This window comes from Heterocephalus glaber, unplaced genomic scaffold (assembly GCF_053883595.1).
Source record: "Heterocephalus glaber isolate CG9 unplaced genomic scaffold, H.glaber_assembly_v1.0 deba00001472, whole genome shotgun sequence".
In the NCBI taxonomy this organism is placed as follows: domain Eukaryota; kingdom Metazoa; phylum Chordata; class Mammalia; order Rodentia; family Bathyergidae; genus Heterocephalus; species Heterocephalus glaber.
Genome location: NW_028258315.1, coordinates 96,762,324 through 96,786,145, shown reverse-complemented (window position 1 = coordinate 96,786,145; position 23,822 = coordinate 96,762,324). Strand labels below are relative to the sequence as shown.

General features: G+C 43.1%; 1 protein-coding gene across 29 annotated transcripts in view; it reads left to right on the top strand.

Annotated features, from left to right (window-relative positions):
- Nucleotides 1–23,822, top strand: part of Cadps (calcium dependent secretion activator) — a 457,138-nt gene that overhangs the window by 268,484 nt on the left and 164,832 nt on the right. For all 29 annotated transcript variants that reach the window (XM_087182504.1, XM_087182502.1, XM_087182498.1 and 26 more), the window contains exons 7-8: nt 9,699–9,810; nt 17,389–17,528. In XM_087182504.1, the coding sequence (XP_087038630.1) occupies nt 9,699–9,810; nt 17,389–17,528 (252 nt within the window). The remainder of the gene's footprint in view (nt 1–9,698; nt 9,811–17,388; nt 17,529–23,822) is intronic.

The following is a 23,822-nucleotide window of genomic DNA, read 5'->3' as shown; positions in this document are numbered from 1 at the left end:
ACCTCCTCTCATAACAACAGGGTATGTTTGGGCCACACTGGAAGCTGTGCTTCCCAGACGGCAAACATTTAAACTATATGATGACCTGTTGGTTCTGTGATTTCGCCTGTGGCATTTCCTCCCTACAATATCCTGTTACTTAGCTCCAGCCTTGGAAAATTTTGATTTTCCTGTTGACTGCCTGTATTTTTTTCTTGTGACTCAACCTTCAATGGATAATGCAATCTGAGCTCCCCAAGCTGGAAAAACTCTCAAAATATCTATCCTCTTTTGGATTTCCGGTTTCCAAGCCAGCACATGTAGAGCTTGGAGGTTGTCATTTCCATCCTCACAAGAGAAAAGCTGTGCAAACTGAAAATCAGCCTCTTTCCTTAGATCCATCAGAGAATTGAGGTCACCTGACAGGCGATTGCTCCTAATTTGGAGACAGGCGAATGGAGAATCAGAGTTAACCAGTACAGAGACCTGGAGTGGAAGTTGCTGCTGGAGCTCAGGCCAGACTGGCTCACTGAGCACAGTAACACAAATGTGCTGTCAGCAGAAAGAAAGCATGCTCAGAGGTGAAAGAACACAGTCTAACCTGGGGATTTAGCTCAGTGGTTCTGGCACCTGCCTCTCAAGTGCAAGGTCCGGAGTTCAATCCCCGGTACAAAAAAAATAAATAAAACAAGAACGCAGTCTAAAGAAACAGAGCAGGTGTCACAGTCAAGTTCATATGGGGCAGGAAGGTTAGAATGACCAGACCAGGAATTTAGAACAACTGTGACTCATACACTAAGAACTCTATTGACAGTCCTGAACTAAGACTGTTTGTGTACAGATTTTCAACTTTACAGTAGTGTGAAAATGATGCACATTGTGTGGGAATAATGCTTTGAATGTGGAATTTTTGTCCTTTTCCAGACTGGTGATATAGGGTGGGACCCTCTCTTGCAATGCTGGGTGGCAGCAGCCATCTGCAGCACAGGTGGTCACTCGCTCAAGAAGGGAAACAACCACTACTGCCCAGTACACTGAGACGCTGAGCTGGGGGTCCATGGATCAGGTGTACTACATGCATCTTCAGCTTTGGTTGGTTTCCGTTAATAATGTGTTGGGAAAAAGTGGTCAACATGCAAAAGGGGATGGTAAATACAAGCAGAAAGACAGAAACTCTATGGAAAAGTATGTCCATGGATAGCCAAACATTGCTAAATTTCACTTTCAATTCGAATTTCCTGTCCCCACATTTATATATGTGGAGGAATTCACAATTCAATGCCTTCACTCTTTTAGCAGTGCCTGAGGATATGCCTAGCCATGAAGGAAACTGACATAGATCCCTGCTCTTGTGAGTGTCCATTCTAGCCAAAGGAGACAACCAACCAACCATAAAACAAATAGGACATAGATCCTATAGAAGACTATTGCATCTGGGGGAAGTTTCACCTGCCACCCTGTTTAAACTCCCTGACATCGCTTTCTGGTACTCTCAGCCTCCTCTCTGCTTTATTTTCCTCCACAGCAATGATCAGATTTGCAATATATGTAGGAGGTCTGAAGGATCTGGGGATGGGTGAACATGGAGCCAGGAAAAGAAAACAAGAATGGTACCTACATACTGGCAGCTCCTTTGACTAAGTGGGCAGAGCCTTGGAGGAACCGAGAACAGTGAGGAAAGTTCAAGCTGAGGTTTAGACACATCCAATTTCAGATTCCTCGAGATGAAACATTCCAGTGGAAATGTTAAGGAGCCAAAACCAAAGCCTTCATCTTTCTTCCTCCCAGACAACCCAGTTTCTTCACAGCAAATGCCTCATTTATGTAGTAAGAGATGCCTTCATGTGTCTAGTACAGTAAAGGCCCAGGATCACAACCTGTCAATTCGTTCACCATGATACACAGTGCGATGGCATGATTGATTAGCTTGGAGTAGGATATCCTGCTGTCTGGCTGAAAGGGAGACCAAAGAGTTTAATGTGGTTGCCTCCAGGCAATTATTGACTTTCCCTCTTAGCAACAGGACCACAGTGCTTTTCATTCCCCAGAATGACAATTCTTTCCTACTAAAGCCCATTGATTTTATGAACTGCACCAATTTAACACTCAGCTCACATGAACCATATACTTTAAATAAATGTAAATCTGGCCTCTGTGGCATGAATTATGGCCTTATGCTCACCAGCACCATAGCAACTAATGATATCATCACCCCCCGCAACTCCTAGCACCAACATGCACAAAGTCCAGTTCTCCAAGGTCCCTATGTGCCCAGTGTGGATGAGTTCTTGGCTTAGTCACATACACATTCATAAATGCTACTCTGTTGTCAAAGGTTTGCTGTGGCTGTTTACTGTCATTTTAGGAGGTATATTCCCTTTGTGACAAATGTTGTTCTTTTGTTCATGGGGGGGAAATTCTAATGAAAATTACTGTGTGCATTTGATTAGCAACATTTGTTGATAACATATGGTCTAAGGAGGCTTCAGCAAATAAGAGGCTTTAAATAGTAAACAGAGATGTGGTTGCAATCTAGCAGATGCTCTCTGCAGATACACAGTACGAGGTTGCTTTACCATGGATTTCTCTCCACCCTTGCCTCATTTTCTCCCTAGATCAAAGTTTTGGTTTTCAAAGCAGTGACACTGAGCAATAGGTTTGAAGAAATAATGTGCTGTGACTTTATAAGTCGTCTCTAGCCCCTAGAATATGAATTATCTGCTACTCACATTTATTATTTGATGTTAATAATGATGTAGTGTGACTAAATGACTCAGCCGGTTCACATAGATCTCAGAGCAGCATTTGGGCACCACGTGTCTGAAAGGCTCTTAATACCCAAACCCAAATTTTCTAATATTCCTAGAGTGCTGGAAAGAGCTCCATGTAGAATTTAGAGCAGCAAATTGGATCACCAAGAGGTGAGCTGTCTTTGTAAGGGCGTGTTTACAGTTGCTTTTTGTGAATGTGCTCAGGTGAGCATACTTCACATCCACTAATGAAGATCAAAGTTGTTCCATTGGCTTGAGCAGGCAGTTTAACTGTTTATAAAACAGGGTTCCGTAAACTTTTCTTTCCTTTTTTGGTACCAGGGATCGAACTTGGGTTCTTGCGCTTGCGCAGCAGGCGGCAAAACCACTGAGGTAAATCCCCGGCCCCTGTAAACTTTTCTATAAAGGATCAGAGAGTGCATAGTTCAGGGCTGTTGGCCATATGATCTGTGTCACAGCTACTCAGCTCTTCTGTAGAGCAAAAATCAGTCACAGACAACACATGATGAATGGGGATAGTTGTGTGCTAATAAAACTTTATTTATGGGCATCGGATTTTTAATTTCAGATAATCTTCATGTGTCCCAGAACATTATTCTTATTTGATTATTTTTAATCATTTAAAAATGTAAAAATCATTCTTGGCTTATGAGCCATACCCAAGCAGACAGTCAGCCTGACCTGGCCCATAGATCAGTTTACCAACCCCTGGTCCATATTCTAAAGTGAAGACTTACATTTCTTACTGTATTCTGTTTGCCAGGTATTTTATTAAATGCTGTTCATACAATAGCTCATCGCCCACACATTCTCCTGTCACTACTATTCTTATCCTTTATTTATAGATGTGAAAACTAAGGCTTACCCTCTTTTAAATGGTATCACTCCTGCATATGACATCTCCCATAGCAGAATGTAATATACATGAGGGCAAAGCTTAGATCTCATTGGCTTTTGGATCCACAAGAAAACCTGATATAGTGGTTTGCTCATGGTAGTCACTCCGGAAGTATTTCCTCCAGGAAGTGCTGATTCCCTAAGCCCTGGAACTTGAAACCTCATCCAGCATCACATAGTGCTTGCAGCTCTTTCACCTGTGCTATTTTGTCTCCACCATTCTATAGAACTCATTTATTTGGAGCAGACATATATCCCAGTGTACATGGCTTCCCATTTGGAAGAGCCACTGTGAATGCTGAGATTCCTATAGTCTTTGCTTATGTGCTCCTGCCTGAAAAGACCAAAAGGCAAAGTAATAGCATATTTTAAGAGTTTGGTGGCACTTTCCATCATTGTAGTCATTCCCAGCTACAATGAACCAACCATTATTTGACCTTCAAGGATTTATTTCTTGCTTCCTAGAATGCTGTCATATGTCATATGTCAGTGTCTTCTGCATACTGGTAGCTGTTATCAATTCTTTTTTTTTTTTTTTTTGTACCAGGGATTGAATTCGGGTCCTTGCACTTGCGCAGCAGGCAGCAAAACCACTGAGCTAAATCCCCGGCTCGCTATCAGTTCTTAAAGAGATAAAGTCCTCTGCTGGAGGAGCTGGTCACATGCCTGGTTACTTCTTATGTCTCATCTCCACAGTCCTCTGAATTCAATGACATGATTATTCTGGATTTGTGATTCCTCCCTAGTTAGTAAAAAAATATATTGTCTGCCAGGCTCTGGGATGTGTGCAGGAGGTAGGTTTCTAAAAAAATATGCCCTGGGGCCAGGAATGTAGATCAGTAGTACTGTGCCTACCTGGCAAGTGCAAGGTCCTGAGTTTGATCCCTCCTACAAAAAAGAAAAAAGAAAAAAACATTCCCTGCCCCAAGGTGTTCACTTTCTGGAGAGGAAGGATAGGTATACACACAGATAATTGTCAAAGTGTTCATAATGCGTACTAAGAGTGACCGAGGGGCTGTAAGGGCCTGTGCTTTATAGGCTAAGGTCAGGCTGGGTTTGAAGGCCAGCTCTTTGATATCCTGAGGTCGTGGCTCAGGTTACTTGATCTTCCAAAACCCCAAGTTTCTCCATTTATAAAGTGAGGATAAAACAGGATGTGCTTCATACAGCTTTTAGAGGACTAAATGACATAATCCATGAAAAGCACTAACCCAGGGCCTGACAAACCATAAGTACTCAATAATTGGTAGCTACTTTTAACACTTTTCTAAGTGACTCACACAGTGCGAGTACAGAGGCAGACATGAAGGGATCACAGAAGAAGGCACCCACCCCATTTTACTCTTACTTAACTATATTTTGTTCAAAGAGAAGTTAGCCTTTCCAACCTTGGCATGCAGTAAATGTCATCAGCCTCTGGTTCCTTCAAATCAAAGTGCAGTTGTATTTCAGTTTGGGGAAACTTTTAGGAAGAGGTCTTCATCTTAATACCCACAGTCAGTTGCACAACAAGGGAAAAGAACCCGTCAGAGAATAGTATAGCAATGAGAAGTAGAGTGTTTTATTGATACATGGCCCCACAAAAGACCGTGCTTCCTCCAGTGACTAATTTGTCTATTCAGTGCACACTCTGTGAGGTACTGAACATGGAAATAAATCTGAAGTTAGAAGTCAGAGTGGCCCAAAGTCTGAGTGGTCTTGAAACAGAACTTTCCCTTTGAGTTGCAGAGATAATTTAATTCCCTGGATCAAGACACAGAGAAGTTGATTTGATGAAATGAAAAAGAGAGCCAGTGTAGTGGTATGGTTAAGAGTTCAGATTATGGGGTCAGACTGCCATTTACTTCCTGTTTGTGGTTTGGGAGATGTTACCTCATTCTCTAAACCTGTTTCCTTGTCTGTAACTATGAGGGTGATAACGTGTAGGTGTTTCATAGAATGGCTAAGAGGGTTGGAAAGATAAAATGCCTGCATGACTCCAAAACACTTTTGAGATAGCTATCTGGGCCTGGCACAGAGGAATCTGAATAAATACTGGCTGTTCTTATTGTAAAGAAAGCCTACTGTCTCTGTGACTGGGAAGAGACAAAGAGTAGACATTTTCATGATTTTCCTTCTCTGGAGGGGAAAGCAGGGAAAGGTGCTGAGCATTAAACCTTCTTGATTCGTATAAGAATTGGAGCTGACAAAAAGCCAATGGCAGCTTTCTCAGAACCCAGGACTAGTGAGGGGCAGAAGTTTCAGTCCACAGCTTGTGGCCACCAACACCTGCTACATGGCTGTCCTAAGGCCAGGCTAACTCCTAGGATGGCATTTGCCCCAGAGCTGGCTTTACAGACCTGTAATCATCATCTGCACCACCTTCATGCTCACCAGGAACCCATTTTAGTTTAATTCTCAGCTATTGCCATCTTGCAATTCTTAATAATTTTATCTTTGAAGGTGTATTTGTAAATGAAATCCAGTGGAACAACAGAGCATGCATTTGAACAGAGGAAATAGGAAAAGGAGAACAACACTTTCTATTTTAGGACTTTCAGTGGCATATTTTCTCTTGATTTTGAGCAAGGAGTTTTGCACTTTTACTTTGCACTGGGCCCTGAAGTCCAGGTTAAGCTTGTCTGCTCCACTGGGGTCTGGTTACTGTTTTGAAGTTTGACAGATGAGCCGGGATTCATTAGTGACCTAATAATTTTTTTTTTTTTTGGTACTGGGAATCAAACTCGGGACCTTGCACTTGCAAGGCAGGCAGTGGCACCACTGAGCTAAATCTCTGGCCCATGACCTAACAAGTTGGGGTGAGCCAAGGTTCATGGTGGGAAGCCAGAAGCACAGCTGTATGTAGACCTGGTAGAAAAAGCAACACTATATCCAATTGCAGGGCCTTGGTTGTCAGGGCAACCTCCAGTTTGAATCCCATCCAGCTGCCAGTGTCTCAAGCACCTCCTGTCACACACATTATTAGCAGAACATCCTTAGGACAGCAAGGGTTCGGGCAAACTAAGTTAGTGCCTGACAGGCAGGCCAGAAAATCCCTGCAAACCAGGCCCCCAGGTCAGTATCACTGGACTCGAGTCACGTCCTCTTTGTAGCATTGTGTTTGAGCTTCTAGTTCAGGAATTCTTGGTTTCCAGAAGAAATTTTCCTCGTCCTCATGACCAAGCATGATGAATACTCAAAGAGATTAATAGCACAATTAATCATAAATACACTAATGCTCACTTTTTTGCCTGGGTTGCTGGTAACTAATAATGCTATTAATGATAATTATAACAGTAGCAGCACCAAGAACTAAAAAGTGAGAATTACAAGATTTGAGTTCTTGTCCAATTTAGTCACAATTCCCTAGAATAAAATGGAGAAGATCTTGAGTTTCTCCTCAGTTTTCTCAACTGGGAAGTGATGGGAACAATACCTTTTATTATTCGCTATGGGGTTGCCAATGCCCACTATGTGTCCCTTGTATACAGTTACACACTGAGGAGGGGCTTGGTAAATATGTGTTGGCTCTGGGAGTCTGAGGGAGTCAGACTGAAAATTCAAGCCCAGGCCAGGGTAACTTAGCAAATTAGCAAGGCCCTGTATTAAAAATAAAAAAAGACTGGGGATGTAGCTCAGTGTGAAGGCCTGAGTTCCATCCTCAGGACCAGAAACTGGGAGTGGAGGGGTAGATGACACAAATCTAAGTGATTAGTACCATTACTAGAATACATGTCCCTAGTGTGGGAAGGGAAGGGAGCCAAGGTATGCTGGGTTCTTTTCATATTCCAACCCTGCAGCTATTTACTCTACAGCTACTCTGGGACGTGAATTTATTTTATAACTGCATTGACGTACAGCGATATTTATCAACCTGCCCCCAAACCCACAGTTTGTATGTGACTAAGCCTGGATCCCAGCCATGGATTTCTGGTCCAAAACCTGTCATGTCACCCTTGCTAGAACTAAGAGTCCCTTATCTTAGGGCCGTGCTGTAGGTACTTCCTGCCAGACAGGAGTTTCTGCCCATACAGCTCATGTTGTGCTGCTGTGTTTGAAGCCTCTCTGTTCTATGTCCACTCCCTGAAGCTATTCTGACTGCTGGGGTTTCTCGGTTTCTAGGCACTTAGATTCCCAAAAGTCTGCGCCCCTCATCTTGCTGTTCTGGAGCTCTCTTGCCAACATTCCCTGGATTCCCTGTGTCTCTTAGTTTAGTTCATGGAATTCACTTGATGGAGTGCACCAGTGAGACTAGAAGTCAGATTTCTGTAATTTATAAAAGAAAACAGCCAACAAGCACTGGGTAAAAATGTCAAGCCTTCTGATAATCAGGGAAGTACTCACAAAAGCAGCAGTGACAAAACAGACCAGAAGAATAGGTGAATAGTGATATCTAGTGTGGGCAAGGAAGGAAACTTTTGATTTGTACTCTCAATCTCAAGTGGTAGGAGAATAGTCACTCCCTTTGAGATGAGTGTTTGGGGAACAGGTATCTTAAGCCTGGTAAGTGTTCATTGATGAGCACAGTTCCCACAACTTCGTAAGATCTAAATGTTTGCTGATGAATGAAGATTCTTCCATCTAAGGCTCTAGCCCAAGGAAATGTTGGAGGGAGGTGAAATTTAAAAAGTTAATGTCCAAAGCAATTTCAGTAATACACCAATGGTTAACTAAATGATAATGAATCCATACGATGTAATGGTACAAACATTAAAATCTGATTTTAACAAATATTTTGCACTATGAAAATTGATCATATAAGGCAAAATGGAAAAAATCTGTAGGTACAACTGTATCTATGCTGTATTCTGGGTGTGTAGAAGAGCATATATTCAGCATCATTTGTTTATTCAGCAAATATTTATTCTGTGTCTTCCATGTTTCAAAGCTGTGTGCTAAGTTCTGAATATACGATGTAAACAGAACACACAGTCCTTAACTCAGAGCTTACAGAATATTAAGGAATTCCACTATTAAAGTCAGACTACTAAATTAATTATTACAGATCCAGTGATTGCTAGGATATAAAACTGACAGTATGATAAAGAGAGTTTAATACTGGAACCCAGTTTAGATTGGGAGATCAAGGGCCATGTTCTCTGAAAAGGTGGTATTTAGGCTGAGCCTTAAAGAGGTGACCTAGTGAAGGGTCAGGTAGGAAGAGACACTGCCAACTCAGGGAACTGTGCTTGCCACAGGCTTGAGTGACAGAATCAAGAGACCTGTGAAACAGAAGCAGGTGAGGGGTGCCGTCACAAAAGGCTGGACCGTGCCCTGAGCGCCATGCACAGGTGCCATGGAGGGGAGGAGCCCATTACACCCCGTTACCACTTCCAGAAATTCTCTCTGAATTCAGGAATGGTGACCTGAATTCTCTGTAGGAATGGTGATGGGTAAATAACAGGCCACATCCGAGGGACACACCGGGGGCTCATGGGAGCCAAGCCCTGCATGCTACCCGGACACTAGGTAAATTAGACTCCTTCTGCGAAGGTCTAAGACTCAGACATCCACAAACCAAGAGCAGGGAATGGCACATTCTCGTTCTTCCACCTTTCAGTCCTGCTCTGACTTTGGCAGGGTGGAGCTCCACACATTCCTCTTTCCAGCTCATCTTTGAGTGCTGTGGAAATAGGGCCCCCACCTCCCCACCCCTACTGCTAAAATCTCATTTTAAAGTCAAGCGTTGGCTCAAATCAAATGAAGCCTTGTCTCAAAATCCAGAACTGCGGTTTTTAGGAACTAGCAATTCAAAGGATGAAATAAAACAGTAGTTGTTGCTCTGAGATAGTTTATAAGTAGGAAAACTCACTAACTTGACTTCATACTGCTTCCAAGCAATTCCTTCTAGTGCTCTGTGAAGACCTGACAACTTTCCAAGCATCTGCCTTGCATTTATCTAACAAGTTAGGTCACACTTTCTGTCACTTTGGCAACTTTGGAGAGCTGGGAGGAGGATGTGACAGCTCTTGATGCTTGGATTCAACCTGCATTCACTCAAGCTGGGGAAGAAGGGACAGTTTGTAATGGAGGAGGACATGTTCACACTAACCTCTCTGACTCTGTTCACAGATGGGGCACCCAGGGTGACTTCTCCACAACCCACGCACTGCCTGCTGTGAAGGTGAAGCTGTTCACAGAAAGCACAGGTGTCCTGGCCTTGGAGGACAAGGAGCTTGGGAGGGTAAGTGCTCCCCACTGCAAGAGTTATCCAAAAAAGCTCAGGAGCATCTCCCAGGTGTGCATCCAGCACACAGGTCACCGCAAGGCACATCACCAGGTGCTAAGAGGCTCACCTTTGAGTTTAAATCTGGGACTTCTCTCTCCATTAGCTGTGTGACCTTGGAAAATCCCTCAACCTCTCCCAGCCTCAAGTTCTTTTCTATCAACTTGAACTAACAAGCACATGCACTAAAGAAAATAGAGCACAGATTCTCAACACTGTCCAACACAAACACCCTTTATAGCAAAGCTCTGTAATGGCCTTGACTATCTTGAGGTGAAATTCTTAAGTAATTTGACTACCTACCCACATAAAAAGTCAATACAACAGAATAAAAAAAAGAAGCAAAAAAGAAACGAAAGAAGCAAAAATTCGTAGTAAAAACCTTCAGAACATAAATATCAAAGATCTCAAGAAGCAGTGCTCTACCTGCCCCCACGTGAGTCATTTCGAAAGTGACAATTACAGCATCCACTGTGGAGGGCGCTGTGTTGAAGGCTCCCTAATCAGAGTACTCATAAACTGACTTACTGAAGTGATAGGCAACTCTGGTAAAATTTCTTTGATTTCCCACGAAATGTGACAAAGTACTTTGATATGTCAGAGTTAGGATCCAGACTGCATTCATTGTAAATAAGCTTTTTTTACCTCTACTAATAACAGTGGGAATATTCAAAAGTTAGGTGGGATGTAGAGCACTTCCTCCTGGCCAGGTCTTGCAGGACATTCTCAGGACACCCACTGAATGCCAGCAGAGACCATTATCAATTACTTTGTCCATCCAAGTGTCCTCAAGATTTCTGAAACACACCGAGTGACAATACCAACCTCTTTAAGAACCACTGAGAAAATAGAAACGTTCTCCTTGCACCTCAGCTTTTCACTCTGCACTAAAGTGCCAGTGATATTTTCAGACCTTGAATTTGTCACTTGAGTTAATTTACTTCCATGACCTGACACTGCCTGTGATACAACCTGCAATCCTGAGCAGCACCTGCAGAGACTCCTGTGTTCTAGCTTCTGCCTACCTCTTGAGCCTCAAGAGCTTCACTCGCCAGCTACCACATGGTTGGCCAAATTGCAGTCACCCCAGCAAATCAGATTCTTCCCCACGTGGGGGCTTGCTCTCTTCCTGTTGAACCTGCCCTGCCTCCCAGCTCTCCAGGAGCATACATGACTCCTGCATCAGTGCCACTCTTTTGGGAGCCCTTTCCTCTATGCCACCCTCCTTCCCGCACTGTCAGCCTCTGCTCCCATCCTCCATGACTGTGAACTGGATGCCATTGGACTGTAAGCACTCCAGGGGGCTAGAAAGGTACACTCTTGCTCATCACCCCATACCCAAAGCACAGCACATAAACTTCCAGTGGCTGTTCTTGTTTGTGAACCTGTGTAGCTCTGCTAGGGCAACCCCAACAAAATACCGCAGGCTGGGTGGCTTAAAGAATAGAAATGTAATTTCCCACATTTCTGGAATCTGGAAAGTCTAATGTCAGGAGTCAGCAAGGTTCTGTTTCTGTCTCGGGAGCCCTGTGTCCTCGTGTGGTGGGAAGTAGCAGGTGCCTTCTCTTGTTATAAGCCCAGCAGTCCCATCAGGTGAGCCCCATCTTTGCGACCTTATTTAACCTCAAGTACTGCCTACACCTCATCTCCAGATACAGTCACACTGGGGTTTATATAGCTTCAGGACATGAAATTGGGGTGACGCAGTTCAGTCCATAGGACTTTTGATTAGGTTTAACTAATACTGGTTGGAGGCATAGTCCATCCTGAAGGCCATGTGACTGTAGCCAAGACATTTAACCTCTCTGCCTGTTTGGTCTGCCATCATGAGACGCCACCCCAGATACACACAGTACACATACCTAGCGATGCCCCCAAGACTGTTTCTGTGCTTTTCTTTTTTCTCCCTTATATTTTTTCCAGTCCCCCAATCCAGCTTTCATATGCTTTCCCTGAAATCATATTACTAGGACATAGACCACAAAGAGTGATAAGCCAAATATTAAGTAAGGCTATAAGCAAAAATAGTACTCCCTCCCCTGAGAGAGGAGTAGGAAAGAAAGGCTTATTTGTTTTTGTTGAGAAATTATGGGTATTCATTCCTGTCCCTAGGGACAGAGAGACTCAAGGAGTGGGGATGTAGCCTGCCTTTCATTTCTCTTGACATGTTTCTTTTTCCACAAGAGCAGATGTCGAGGATCCTGCGAGTCTCAAGGGCCTGGCATGTTAGTGTTAGAAAAGGGAAGTGTGGCCGTCCAGTCCAGGCTGCTCAGCCTGAGTGCCCAGATGGGTGCTCATGACCCAGGATCCCCGGAAACTGCAGACGTGATAAGGCAGTGGTGGTAGAGGGGGTGTAGAGGTATTTTCTAGACCAGCTGGTCCATAGCAGCCACCGGCTCCTCAAAGCAGTTTCCACTCAGAGGAACTAAAGCCTGTAGGCTCTTCAGATCTACTGTTGTACAGATGAGAAAACTGTGGCTGGTGAGAGCCTAGCCCAGAGCCATCCACTGAGTTTAGGGCCAGTGTGGTCTCTGCTGTCCTGAGGACTTTAGCACAGCCCCTCAGTAACCTTCCACAGGGCAGGTGCTTCCGACCTCATTTGCACAGCAGAGCACACGGCCAGAGACACAGGATAAGCAACTTGCCAGGCATGCTGGCCGCTTCTCGCTGGGCTCTTGCACTATGCCAGGCTGATCCTAGGAAAAGATGCAGCTGGAGGCACTGCTGCATGCTGTAGCCATGGCTGGCCAGTCCCCCACTGCACCTTTCCACATGATTCCAGGGAGTTCACTCTCGACTCGTGCTGCAGGGGCGCCTGAGGTCTGCCACCTGCCTATTTCTGGCTGGGTGCCCTCTACAGGCAGCAGCTCCGCAGCCACCTGGGACCCAGCAGTGCTGTTTGTGCGATGAGGCCTTCTGTGGGCTCCACAGGAGAGTGCCTCTGTCTTCCACTCCTGCCAAGCTTAGCAGGGCTGAGTTCAGAACCCTGGGCTTACGTTCACCCCTTCAGACTTTTTAGTTTGTTTGTGTTTTTTTGGTACAGGGGATTGAATTTGGGACCTTGTGTTTTCAAGACAAGCGGTGGAACCTCTGAGCTAAATCCCTGGCTTTAGTTTGTTCCTTTTGTAGTGTTTCATTTTTGTTAACAGTTTTAATTGAAAACTAATTCATACACATTATTAAAAAATTAAAATAGATATACAGTGGAAACAAAGTGATCACTTTCACCCTCACCTAATATTTCTTTGCAGTGAAAAATCTTGTTTGCAATTTATGGTATATCCTTCCCAAAATATTCTGTGCACACATAAGCAAAACATATACAATTTATATATTTTAAATATATAAAACACACAGCTAGAGGTTACTGTACACATAACTGCTCTACACATTGCGTGAAAAAAACAGTATATTTGGAAATTGGTCTATTGCAGTGCATGCTGACATGTAACCTTTTTACATGGGTGCATACTATTCTGTTTTGTTGATATATGTTGTTTAACAAGTCCTCTGTTGATGCATTTTTAGACTGTTTCATCCTTGGCTGTATAAATAATGTTTTGGTAAAGCCTTAAACTTATTTCTTGCACATGTTTATAGACCTATAAATAAATTTTAATAAATTTCAAAATAAAAATTTTGCGACCAAAATTTGAATTCTGACAGATACTGCCAAATTTTCCCAACATGCCAAATTTTACTTCCACAAAAGGCTTAAAAGGGTACTTGTTTCCCCATGCTCTGGCCAACACAGCAATATTATCAAATTTTATTCAACAAATGTGATCACAGGCCTGCTGTGTCTATTCATTAGTGCACAGAGTAAATAGGAATAAAGACAGGAAAAGATCTTTAACCACAAAGCTTAAGGGGCACAGACAGAAAAACTAGGTAACAGTAGCACAGTGTGGTAAGTGTTTTGCTGGAGAAAGAACACCTGGGAAGAAAGCATGCAAGACTCCAAGCAGTGGGGATGCCTTCCCAGGTAAGGATGCGACACAGGTAGAGGAGAGAGACCAGTGCTGGAGATCAGCAGGCACAGGCCCTGCCCAAGTGCCCAGTACCTGGGAGAAGCTGTCGCCTGGAGAGGGAACTATGGTTGCCATATCCCATCCCCACATCAAAGCACAGTGCACACGGGGCTCAGGGAGATGACACAGTGCTTAATGAGCAGGCCAGAATGTCTAGATGGGGTGTGCGAGCTGCTCAGGGCTCACCCATACCAGGGAGGGTGTCATCATTCAATGGGCTTGACGTGTACTGAGGAACTGTCGGCGCATGGGATACTGGGCAGGCTGGGAACGAAGAGGGAAGAGAATTGTGGTGACCTCATGTCTCTGTCCACTCTGGAGGGGATGTCTCCCCAGAGAGTGACCACTGGTAGGGGGCCAAGTCTTTGAGGAATAACCAGTAATGAGCTGTGGCCATTTGCATCACGAATGGACACCATATTGCCAGTGGAAAATGTGTCCCGAACCCATATGATGGGAGGGCCGTTAATGAGCTGCAGGTGCACAGAGGGATGCTTCTGCCTTGCCTTTCCCATGTGGGCAGAACAGAAGGAAGCCCAGGGCTTCTGCTGCTGCTGCTGTGCAGGCCCTGGCCAGGCTCTCCCTGTTTCCTACACATCTCAACCTGTCCACTTGCTCCCTCGGGCCGGACTGGCTCAGGCCAAAGGGCCAGCTTCACTGGAATTAGCAGCTCCTGCCCCACCATCTCCACAGTGTTGGTCTTCAGGATGCAGAATTCAATTCCAGGGTGAACCTCTTGAGGGAAGGGGTGGCATTCCCACAACCAGGGACACCCTCATTCACTTCCCACATCCATCCTATGACACGTCCACCTTACCATTCATACATGTTACAATGCAGTTTGAACAAAATTAACCCTCACAGAATGAACAAAATGCCTAAAAGACTACTATGGGAGATCTCTGATTGGAAGCAAATGAGAAAATGCTGGAGTTCACACCTTGCCTATTGTGCATGAGATAAAAAGAACATGAATGTCATCAGACAGGAAAAGCTATCACTTGGGATGGCTTGAAATTATTTAGAAGACTAATGGAACTATGAATTTATATCCAATATCATTAACAAGGGACCTCGCCATCAAGGTGATAGCTTGTGAGGTCTCAAAATATAGCTAATAGTATTATATTTCACAGCAATTAGAAAGGTACAGTCCTCACTTGGTACTGCGGGGTGTTGGTTCCAGGACCTCCTACAGGTGTTGATGTTCCTTTTATAAAATAATGTAATATTTGCATGTAACCTGGGGACATCCTGCAGGGTACTTAAATCATCTCTGGAGTACTTATTTTACCTAGGAGAGTATAAATATTATGTAGACAGTTGCTGTTCTCTATTGTTTAGGGAACAATGGCACAAAAAAGCTATTCATTTACAATTATTTTTTCCCAAACATTTTCAGTCTTTAGTTGCTGAATCTCATCAAGGCAGAACCCATAGATATGAATGGCTGAGTATACTAGAAAATTTGGAGTTTTCCCTTTATCTTTAGCCCATCTTTTATACTTCTGTATTTATATGTATTTTATATGCAATAATATATTAATACAAAGTAAGCAAATAAAAGATATCAGCATACAGATATTGAGCTAATTGCTCCAAAGTATTTTCCTAAGTAGAACATGATCAAAAATCTTCTGCAGCCACTAGTCTGAAAATTCAGACATTCTATTCCAGGTACGTCCTGACATTGGAAGACTGGACTTGTGTATTTAGCAAGAATATACAATATAAATTTTCTTCATGATACAGAGGGAAGTTTGTGGTAAAGGGGCAGGGGGCAGGCAGGCCCAGAATGAAAGAGGTGAGAAAGCAGCACAAATGAGGCTGAATTTTGGCTGTTTCTATCATAGCCTCTGCTGTTATCAGAGCTCTCCAACAGTTAGGAGGAAAGTCACACACAGTATGATTTAAACTACAGTGTGCATTTAAATTTTTAAAGATGTGTCACAGTAAAAGACACATTGCCATTAGTCCCTCTCAAAATCTCCCCCTCTTGTCAAATGCACTTATACCATTGTTCTTGCCAGTTTCTTTCTTTCATGGCTGTCTTTAGTTGTACTGTGAGGCTCCTCAGTGTCCTAAATTGATTAAAACATGTATGGCAATTGCTGTCAAACAAAGGCATTATGGTGTATTCTCATCCACATATTCATCAGATCTTTCACCATCCCCAAAGTCAAAATGACCATGAAACGTAAATATTTTTAACTGATTTAGGACATTGCGGCAGCCATGACAGTGCAACTAAAGAGATGTGGGAAAGAGCACTTCCAGAGCTGCTTCAGAAAATGGCAAGAACAATGGGATAAATGTGTTCAAAGCAAGGGGGAGGATTTTGAGGTGGATTAATGGCAATGTGTCTTTTACTGTAATAATTTTTTGTAAATTTAAAGATTCACTGTATATTTTGATCACACCGTGTATGCGTCCACCCTCCGAGCGGGGCCAAGTGTGCATGGCTGCAGTGGTGCAGCACCTGGAAGGGCAGAGGGTCCACACCTGAGACTCTGAGTCCCTCCTGGACCCCTTGGTTGGGGACAGAAGCCCGGGGGAAGAGCCTGCCTTGCGCCTGGAGAAAACAGACATTTTGAAAACAAGAGCAAAAAAATGAAACCTAGCAGGCGTGCTGTCCTCATGGAAGCAGATCTGAGAAGCCCACATTTTTAGTGCCAAGATTAAGTCCATGTTCCCTTGGTTTATGGGATCTCCCAACTCTCATTCCTGCCCGAGTCTGTGTTTTGCATTCCACATGGCTTGGGAGCATGCACTCTTTCATCACAAAATGAGAAGTGGATTATCTGAGCCATCTACTTCCTGCTTCATCTCAGCATGTAAGATAAGAATGGAGGCAGGAAACCCGAATGAAAGCACCATCTCTGACACACATCACTGACCTAGAGCTCCTCTTTTTCCAAGCTGAGACTGCCCTCTTCCATGCCAGCCAGAGTTGGGTGCTGTGGAACAAGATTACCAGTCCAGTTGAATCCAGCTGACATGCATGACCCTAAGCAAGTCCCTTCCTTCTCTAATCTTCCATTCCTTATCCATCTGATAAGGTCCCTTCCATTGTCCACTGCAGGCTTTGAGAAATTTCTCCACTTGAAATAGTGAACAAAATCATAAAGAATGGGAAAGAGCAGAAGAAAAGTATTCTCTACTATGTGAGGTTCTCTTTCACACATCTTATTTGATGAGGAGGAGAATAATGTTCTCAGTTCTGGGTTTCCTTGGCACTTCTGAGCTTTTGAATAGTCAAAGCAGACTCACAGAAATAATGAATCTTCCTTTTACAAAGTTAGCCAGAAAGAGAGAAAAGAGAATATCATTTCTGTCCTTAGACATGGCTACATGTGGTGAGCCAGCCACGGTGAGAAGATGGGGCCATGGCAGAGGACCTGGACAAGACCTACCACATCTCAGTATCAAGTTCTCTAATCGTAAAACCGTGTCCATGGTGATGCTTCAATTTCCTGGCTAAAAATTTTGTTCTTTTCCCCTACAGGTTATTCTCCATCCCACCCCGAATAGCCCCAAGCAATCCGAATGGCACAAAATGACAGTTTCCAAAAACTGCCCAGATCAGGATCTCAAAATCAAACTTGCTGTCCGAATGGATAAACCTCAAAACATGAAGCATTCTGGGTAAGTGTTCCTTCTTGGAGTGGCCACTGAGGCTATAACTCCATTCCTTTCTCAGGACAAAGTGAAAACGGGCTGCGGCTGGGGCTGAGCTCACTGGTGGAGCTCTTGCCTAGCCCTGGGTTCAATCTCCAACACCACAAAAATTAAATTAAATTTAATGTAAAAAACAAAAACAAAACTGACCTTCACAGAATGACATGGAAGGAAACATAAAGGGTTTTTGAGACATTATTAAAATATTTGACTTCCATAGTTGCTATAAGCTTCCTCAGTTCTTACGATTACAATATTTGCATTTTCACTATCAAGAGAATAATGTCCTCCTCCTCTTTTTCTCCTTCTTCCTTATGCTTCTCCCTCTCCCCCTTCCTCTCTCTCTCTCTCTCTCTCCCTCTCTCCCTCTCGCTCTCTCTCAGAATTCCCAGAACAATCCAAACCTTGCAGGAAGCAAAGGTATTCCAATATGGGGAATTTTTACAGTCCCATGTGCCTAGACAGAGGCCCACAGGTTGTTCTGACCCTATGCATTGTTTTCCTGTACTTTCATCAACAGCCACCTCCATGAGGTATGAACAGTGTCTGTAGCCACCTTCAAACAGTCAACTTGCCATTTTAGGGTTTAGTCTCTCATTTAAATGAATGTCCCAAAAAAATTTAAAATTGTCCTCATCTTCATTATCTTAAGGTTTGAGAGGAATGCCCAATTAAATAATTTCAACTAAGGCAAAAAGAATTGGTAAAGTAAAGATTTATTTTATAGATCAAACCATGATCTGTACAGAACCTGTTTATTGATGATTGGATAAAGCTGAGTCATGGCCTAGTAAACTAAATCGCTTAGATCTCACAGTGTCAGAAAATGTGGCCCTTAGTGTGGACCATGTAACTCTGAGTAGGAGAATGCTTAACCAGCTACAGGAAGTAGGTTGTTTTGCAAGTATTCTCGCAGTGTCCTTTGCCAACCAGCTATCCTTCTGCATAGCCCCCCTGGTGACCAGAGGGTGAGAGTGCTATAACATTGGCTTAACGTGTTAGCACTACCATGAAAGCTGAGGATTGGCTAAACGTTCTAGAATAGAATCAAGAAGCACATTATCATGCCCTAAGCACGGTTTGGGGCCAGTTTAAACAGAAGCCCATGAGAAATCCACACGGGCATGACCAGGACAGAAATTGGACCATCCCAGTGGATGAGTAGGCCACAGCATCACACAGTCCAAGAGCAGAGAACAGGGCCCTCCAAGAGGAACATCTGAGGTCAATGGAGCAATCCAGGGCCAAGGCTCCAGGGAAGACAGTGACCTACCTATCAGGGCACCAGAGTGGTTCAGGCATGGAGTGTTCCAGAGGAAGCAGGGCTGCCCATGCACTAGAAACCGCATGCTGAACATGGAAATTGTAGAATTTACATTGAATTGAAATTGTAGAATTTACAATGCACTGTCTGAGGGACAAGTTATCCCCTGAGCATGGGATGGAATTATGGTTGAGAAGGCTATTGGAGAATGAGCCAGGCCCTAACTACACACTCAGTTCTTTTCAGCTTTCATTGAGGAAATCCAGCAAGCTTTTCGTCCTCCTTCTTATCATACTCTTGGCATATATCCAAAAAATATTAATGACGTTCTTCCCTAACACTGTATGTTTTTGCCTCAAGGGTAAACATCCTAGATTCAAGACAAAGGAGTTGAGAATTCTGATAGGTTTCTGTAGTACACCGAGAAAGATCCTACATCTTTAACAAGATACTGACTCATAAATACTCAGGAAATATTTTCTGAAGGACCATGGACAAGAATGATCAGGGTAGAGGGAGGAAGAGAGGGAAATAAAGAGGAGATGGCAGACAGAAGACAGAACGGTAGGAATAGGGTAAGAATATGAGCAAAATATATTACATATATTTATTGAACCCCCACCCCAAAATATGAAACTGGCAGGGGAGGGTGGGGTAAGTTGGGTAATATCAGAATGAAAACAATCAAAATATGTTATATACATGTACAGTCTAACAAAATGAAACTCATTAATCTCTATAACCAATTTAAAAAAGAGTAGAGAGAAAAAAAAAAAGGAGTAGAGAAAAATAAAACAGAAGCAAGCAAGAAAATGATTTCCCTCATTAGAGAGTGGACATTTGACAGAAAAAAAAAGTATAACTATCTTCCAAACTGCTTTTTAAAAAAAATTCCTTAAAAGGGATCCCTCAGCCCACATGCTAAGCCCCTCTGAAGCACAAGAGTAGGCAGTTCACAAACGCTCGCTTATTTATTCTCTGCAGCAGCCACTGGGCATAGGCATTATTTCCCCCACTGGCCAAATTCCAATTTCCCAGGTTCCCTTCATTCACTCTGTTGAAAACCAAACTAACTGATCCAGATTCAGGATTTTTTTTCTGTTGATTCATTTGTAAAATCATTAACGTGTTTCATGCTACCTTGACCCTATAAACAAATGAGGAAATATGTAGCTAGTTTTGACAAGTTCCGTGACTATTTGTTAGCACTAAGTAGTCATTTAATAATTACCCTTGCCATGTCCACAGAGCCTCTGGGAAAGGGGGAGGAGGGTGGGCTTGGGGCGGGGAGAAAAAATGATCCTGATGTGATATGTATATGGACCAGTTCCCCAACGAGAATGTAATTATGACGTATCACACATGTACAGAAATAATACCAACCAAGAAATAGACATGAGCAGAATGGGGAGAAATAATTAGCTTAGTAGAAAATTAAAAAGAAAAATTACCCTTCCTAGGAAATATACCAGGAGAGCCTAGAACAGCTCCAATAAGTGAACAGTAGAGGCCTTCATCATAGAGTCAGACCCAAGGTGGCCTATTCAGGGGCAAACAACCTTACCTACAAAAGGAACGATTCAGGGGAAATAAAATTGTCTAGAGACAGCATTTTTTCATTTAAATTTAAAGTAGTTTTGTTGAATCCCATTGGGTGGGAAAGGAGAAGGAAAATATCAGGGCAATGTCACAGCTTAGAGAAGGGAGGGAGAAAGGATGTTTTAAGAAATCCAGCTAAAATTATAAATTGTATCCACTTGACCAGTTGCAAGGCAAGTCAGAATTACTGTGAATTCTTGGACGCTTTGTATGGAGGTCCCTTGAATGAGCAGTGAGCCATTCTGAGTACTTTTATTGTCTTGGAAAATGTCAGAGACAAAAATCAACACTGCCTTTTTGGCCTTAAAACATTATTGTCTGGCCACATCTGAGAATTAGCAACTTATAGGTGGCTTTCTCATTTTTCATCTTTTACTCCATATGGTGCTTTCATGCTCAGGAAGCACATTCACATCCACTTTCTCATTTCATCACAGAAACAGCCTTATGGGGATTAGGAATGACCCTAATAAGTGATCCTTCCTTTGCCCAGATGCTCAGACCAAGTGTGGGCTGTCTTTGATATTTCTCTTCAGTCTGATCACTTTGCCCTTGGCTATCGCTTATGTCCTATAAGCTCTCCCCTGCTTCTTCCTTTCCCTTCTAAGGCCTATTTCTCATTCTGGAGCCAGGATAAGTTTCTTTCTTGTTTTGTTTTTTATTTTTTTATTTTTTTGGTACCGGGGATCAAACTTGGGTCCTTGCGCTTGCGCAGCAGGCAGCAAAACCACCGAGCTAAATCCCCGGCCCCTTGTTTTGTTTTTTAATATGAGCCTGATCCTAACACTTGAATCCTGGAAACCTTCCGATGAATGACCTCTCATTCAGAGTAGAGGCCAGTGCCATTTCCATAGTTAGGAGGCCCTACCTGTATAACCTCGACCACTGGCTCCTTGGACTCCTGAGAGACTCCATCTACACTCCCACCCCAGGATCTTGCCCCTGCTCTCCTCTGCTTGCTGCCCCCACCCCGGCCCTAGATGTCCACAGGCCTACCTTGGCCTTTGTAGTCTTGGCACATGATCAGGATGCCTTACTGGGCCACCTGTGTGTCGTGTCTTCTCCCTCTCCTCTTCTCTACTCTGTTTTATCAGAGCTCTTATCATCATCTCATTTTTCATGTATTTCTTTGTTCATGTGTTTATTGTCTGTCTTTTTTTACTAGACCGCAAATTCCTTGTCAGAAGAGACAACTGTCCCCTTTGGTCACAGTGCCTCGAACAGGACCTAACATGTTGCCAAAGCCTAATAAATTGTTTGTTGAATGGTTGAATAATTGAGTGAATGAATTCCCGTGTTACAGATAGAGAAACTGAGACTTAATGTGGTGAAAAGACTTTCCCAAGTCTAGAGCTAGGTCTAGACTTGTGCATTCCTTCCAGTTAAACCTCCCCTGAGGACCTATGCTTTAGAGTCATTCATTCAGTGAGCCATGGTCCTCCAGCCATGAGTAATTGTCAGAACTCTGATTTTCCCTCTATGTACTAAGAAACCTCAAGAAGGGATTCCGTGGATGGCCCTCAGCCACTGGCGTCCCCTTCCTCTTCATTTTCCCACCTGCACCACCGCCTTAGACCCCCTGATCCTCAAAGCCATCCCCCACCTCTGTCCTCCTCCTAGGGCTCCAAGTCACCACTGCTGGCCACACAGACTCTCATACCTTGTCGCTGAGACTGGACCAGTCCAAGCCTTTGGCGATTGCATCTTTTCTCCCTCTGTGACTTACTAACTTTATCAGTTAGATCAGGTTGTTTCTAGTGCTGTTCATATGCTCTATCTCCTTACTGATTTTCTATCAGTGACTGAGAAAGGGATATGAAAGTCTCTGTCTATGATTTTGGATATGTTTCTCCTTGTTCTATTTTTTTGTTTTTATATGTATTTTGTTGTGTGTATTTGGAGCTTTGTTAGTAGATGCATGAACATTGAAGGTTATTAGTCTTCTTCATGAATTGGCCCCTTTATCGTTATGAAATGGTCTTCCTTATGCCTGATGACAGTCTTTGACCTGAAATCACTTTTTGTGACAGTAATATGGCAATTCCATCTTTTTAAAAAACTGTTAGTATGATAAATCTTTTTATCCCTTAATTTTTTAACTTTTGTCTTATAAAGTGCATTTCTTATAGACAGTGTAGATTTGGATCCATACCTTTTTCAATCTGAGTCTTTCTACCTTTAATTGAGATATTAGCCTCTTTACAGTTAATGTGACTACTGGTATGGGTAGGTTTAAATTTATCATTTTTTTTTTTTAAGGTAGCGGGGATCGAACTCTGGTCCTTGCTTTTGCACAGCAGGTGGCAAAACCACTGAGCTAAATCCCGGCCCCTAAATTTATCATTTTTTATTTGTCATCTTTGTTTTCTTTTTGTCCCAATTAATCTTTGTTGCCTTTCATCCTCTTTTTCTGACTCCTTTTGGATTAACTGATTATATTGGTTTCTAGTTTCTTTATCGTGTTATTTTCTCTTAAAATGCCAATCAGGTGGAGTCCTTGGCATTCACTTCCTGGTTACAGGCAAGTTCCTTAACCTCTTTGGACTCTTGCTCAGCATGAAATGGAGGTTACAGTACTGCTTGTTCCATAGGGTTATGGTAAGGGTTAAATGAGGATTAAAGGATTAAATGTGAAGTATTTAGAATAAGGTTTGGCCTATGGTCAATGCTACACTCTGAGTTGTTACTGCTGGTGGTGTTCCTGGTGGTGCTGGTGGTGGTGAGTAGTCACCTTTGTCACTGTTTACTTCCATCCATTCTTTGCACTTTCCCCAGCCCATACTTCTTCCGGCTGGGCACCTGCAGCATCCCCTTGTTTTCCTCCACCCCGTAAGGAGAAATGGGAAGCATCCCAGGAGGAAGCATGGCTCTCATCTCACTGTGACTTCTTTTCTTTTCATTCAGTACCGGGGATCAAACTCAGGACCTTGTGCTTGCCAGGCAGGCGCAGTGCCACTGAGCTACATCCCCGACCCTGTGACTTCTCTTCTTATAAGACATTTTCATGAAGAATATCTAACAATGGGGAATAAAATCAACTTATTCTGTTGGCAACCATGGTTAATAATCACATATACTTGAAAATCTCTAAGACAGTAGATTTTAAGTCATTCTTACCATAAAGACGATGATGAGTGTATGAAACCATGGCAAATTAACTAGTGCAATTCAGCCATTCCAAAATATATACATATTTCACTACATCTTGTTGTACACTTACATATATCATTTTTACTTGTCAACTAAAAATAAACTTAAAAGATAAAAAAAATCATAGTCATAAAAAAAGAATTGGCAATAAAAAGTGTGCCCTGCCTTGCAACCCCTTGTAGCGGAGCATCAGCACCAGAACACATGGACTGTGGGATGCGAAGCAGCTCCTCTCTCAGGCCAGCCTC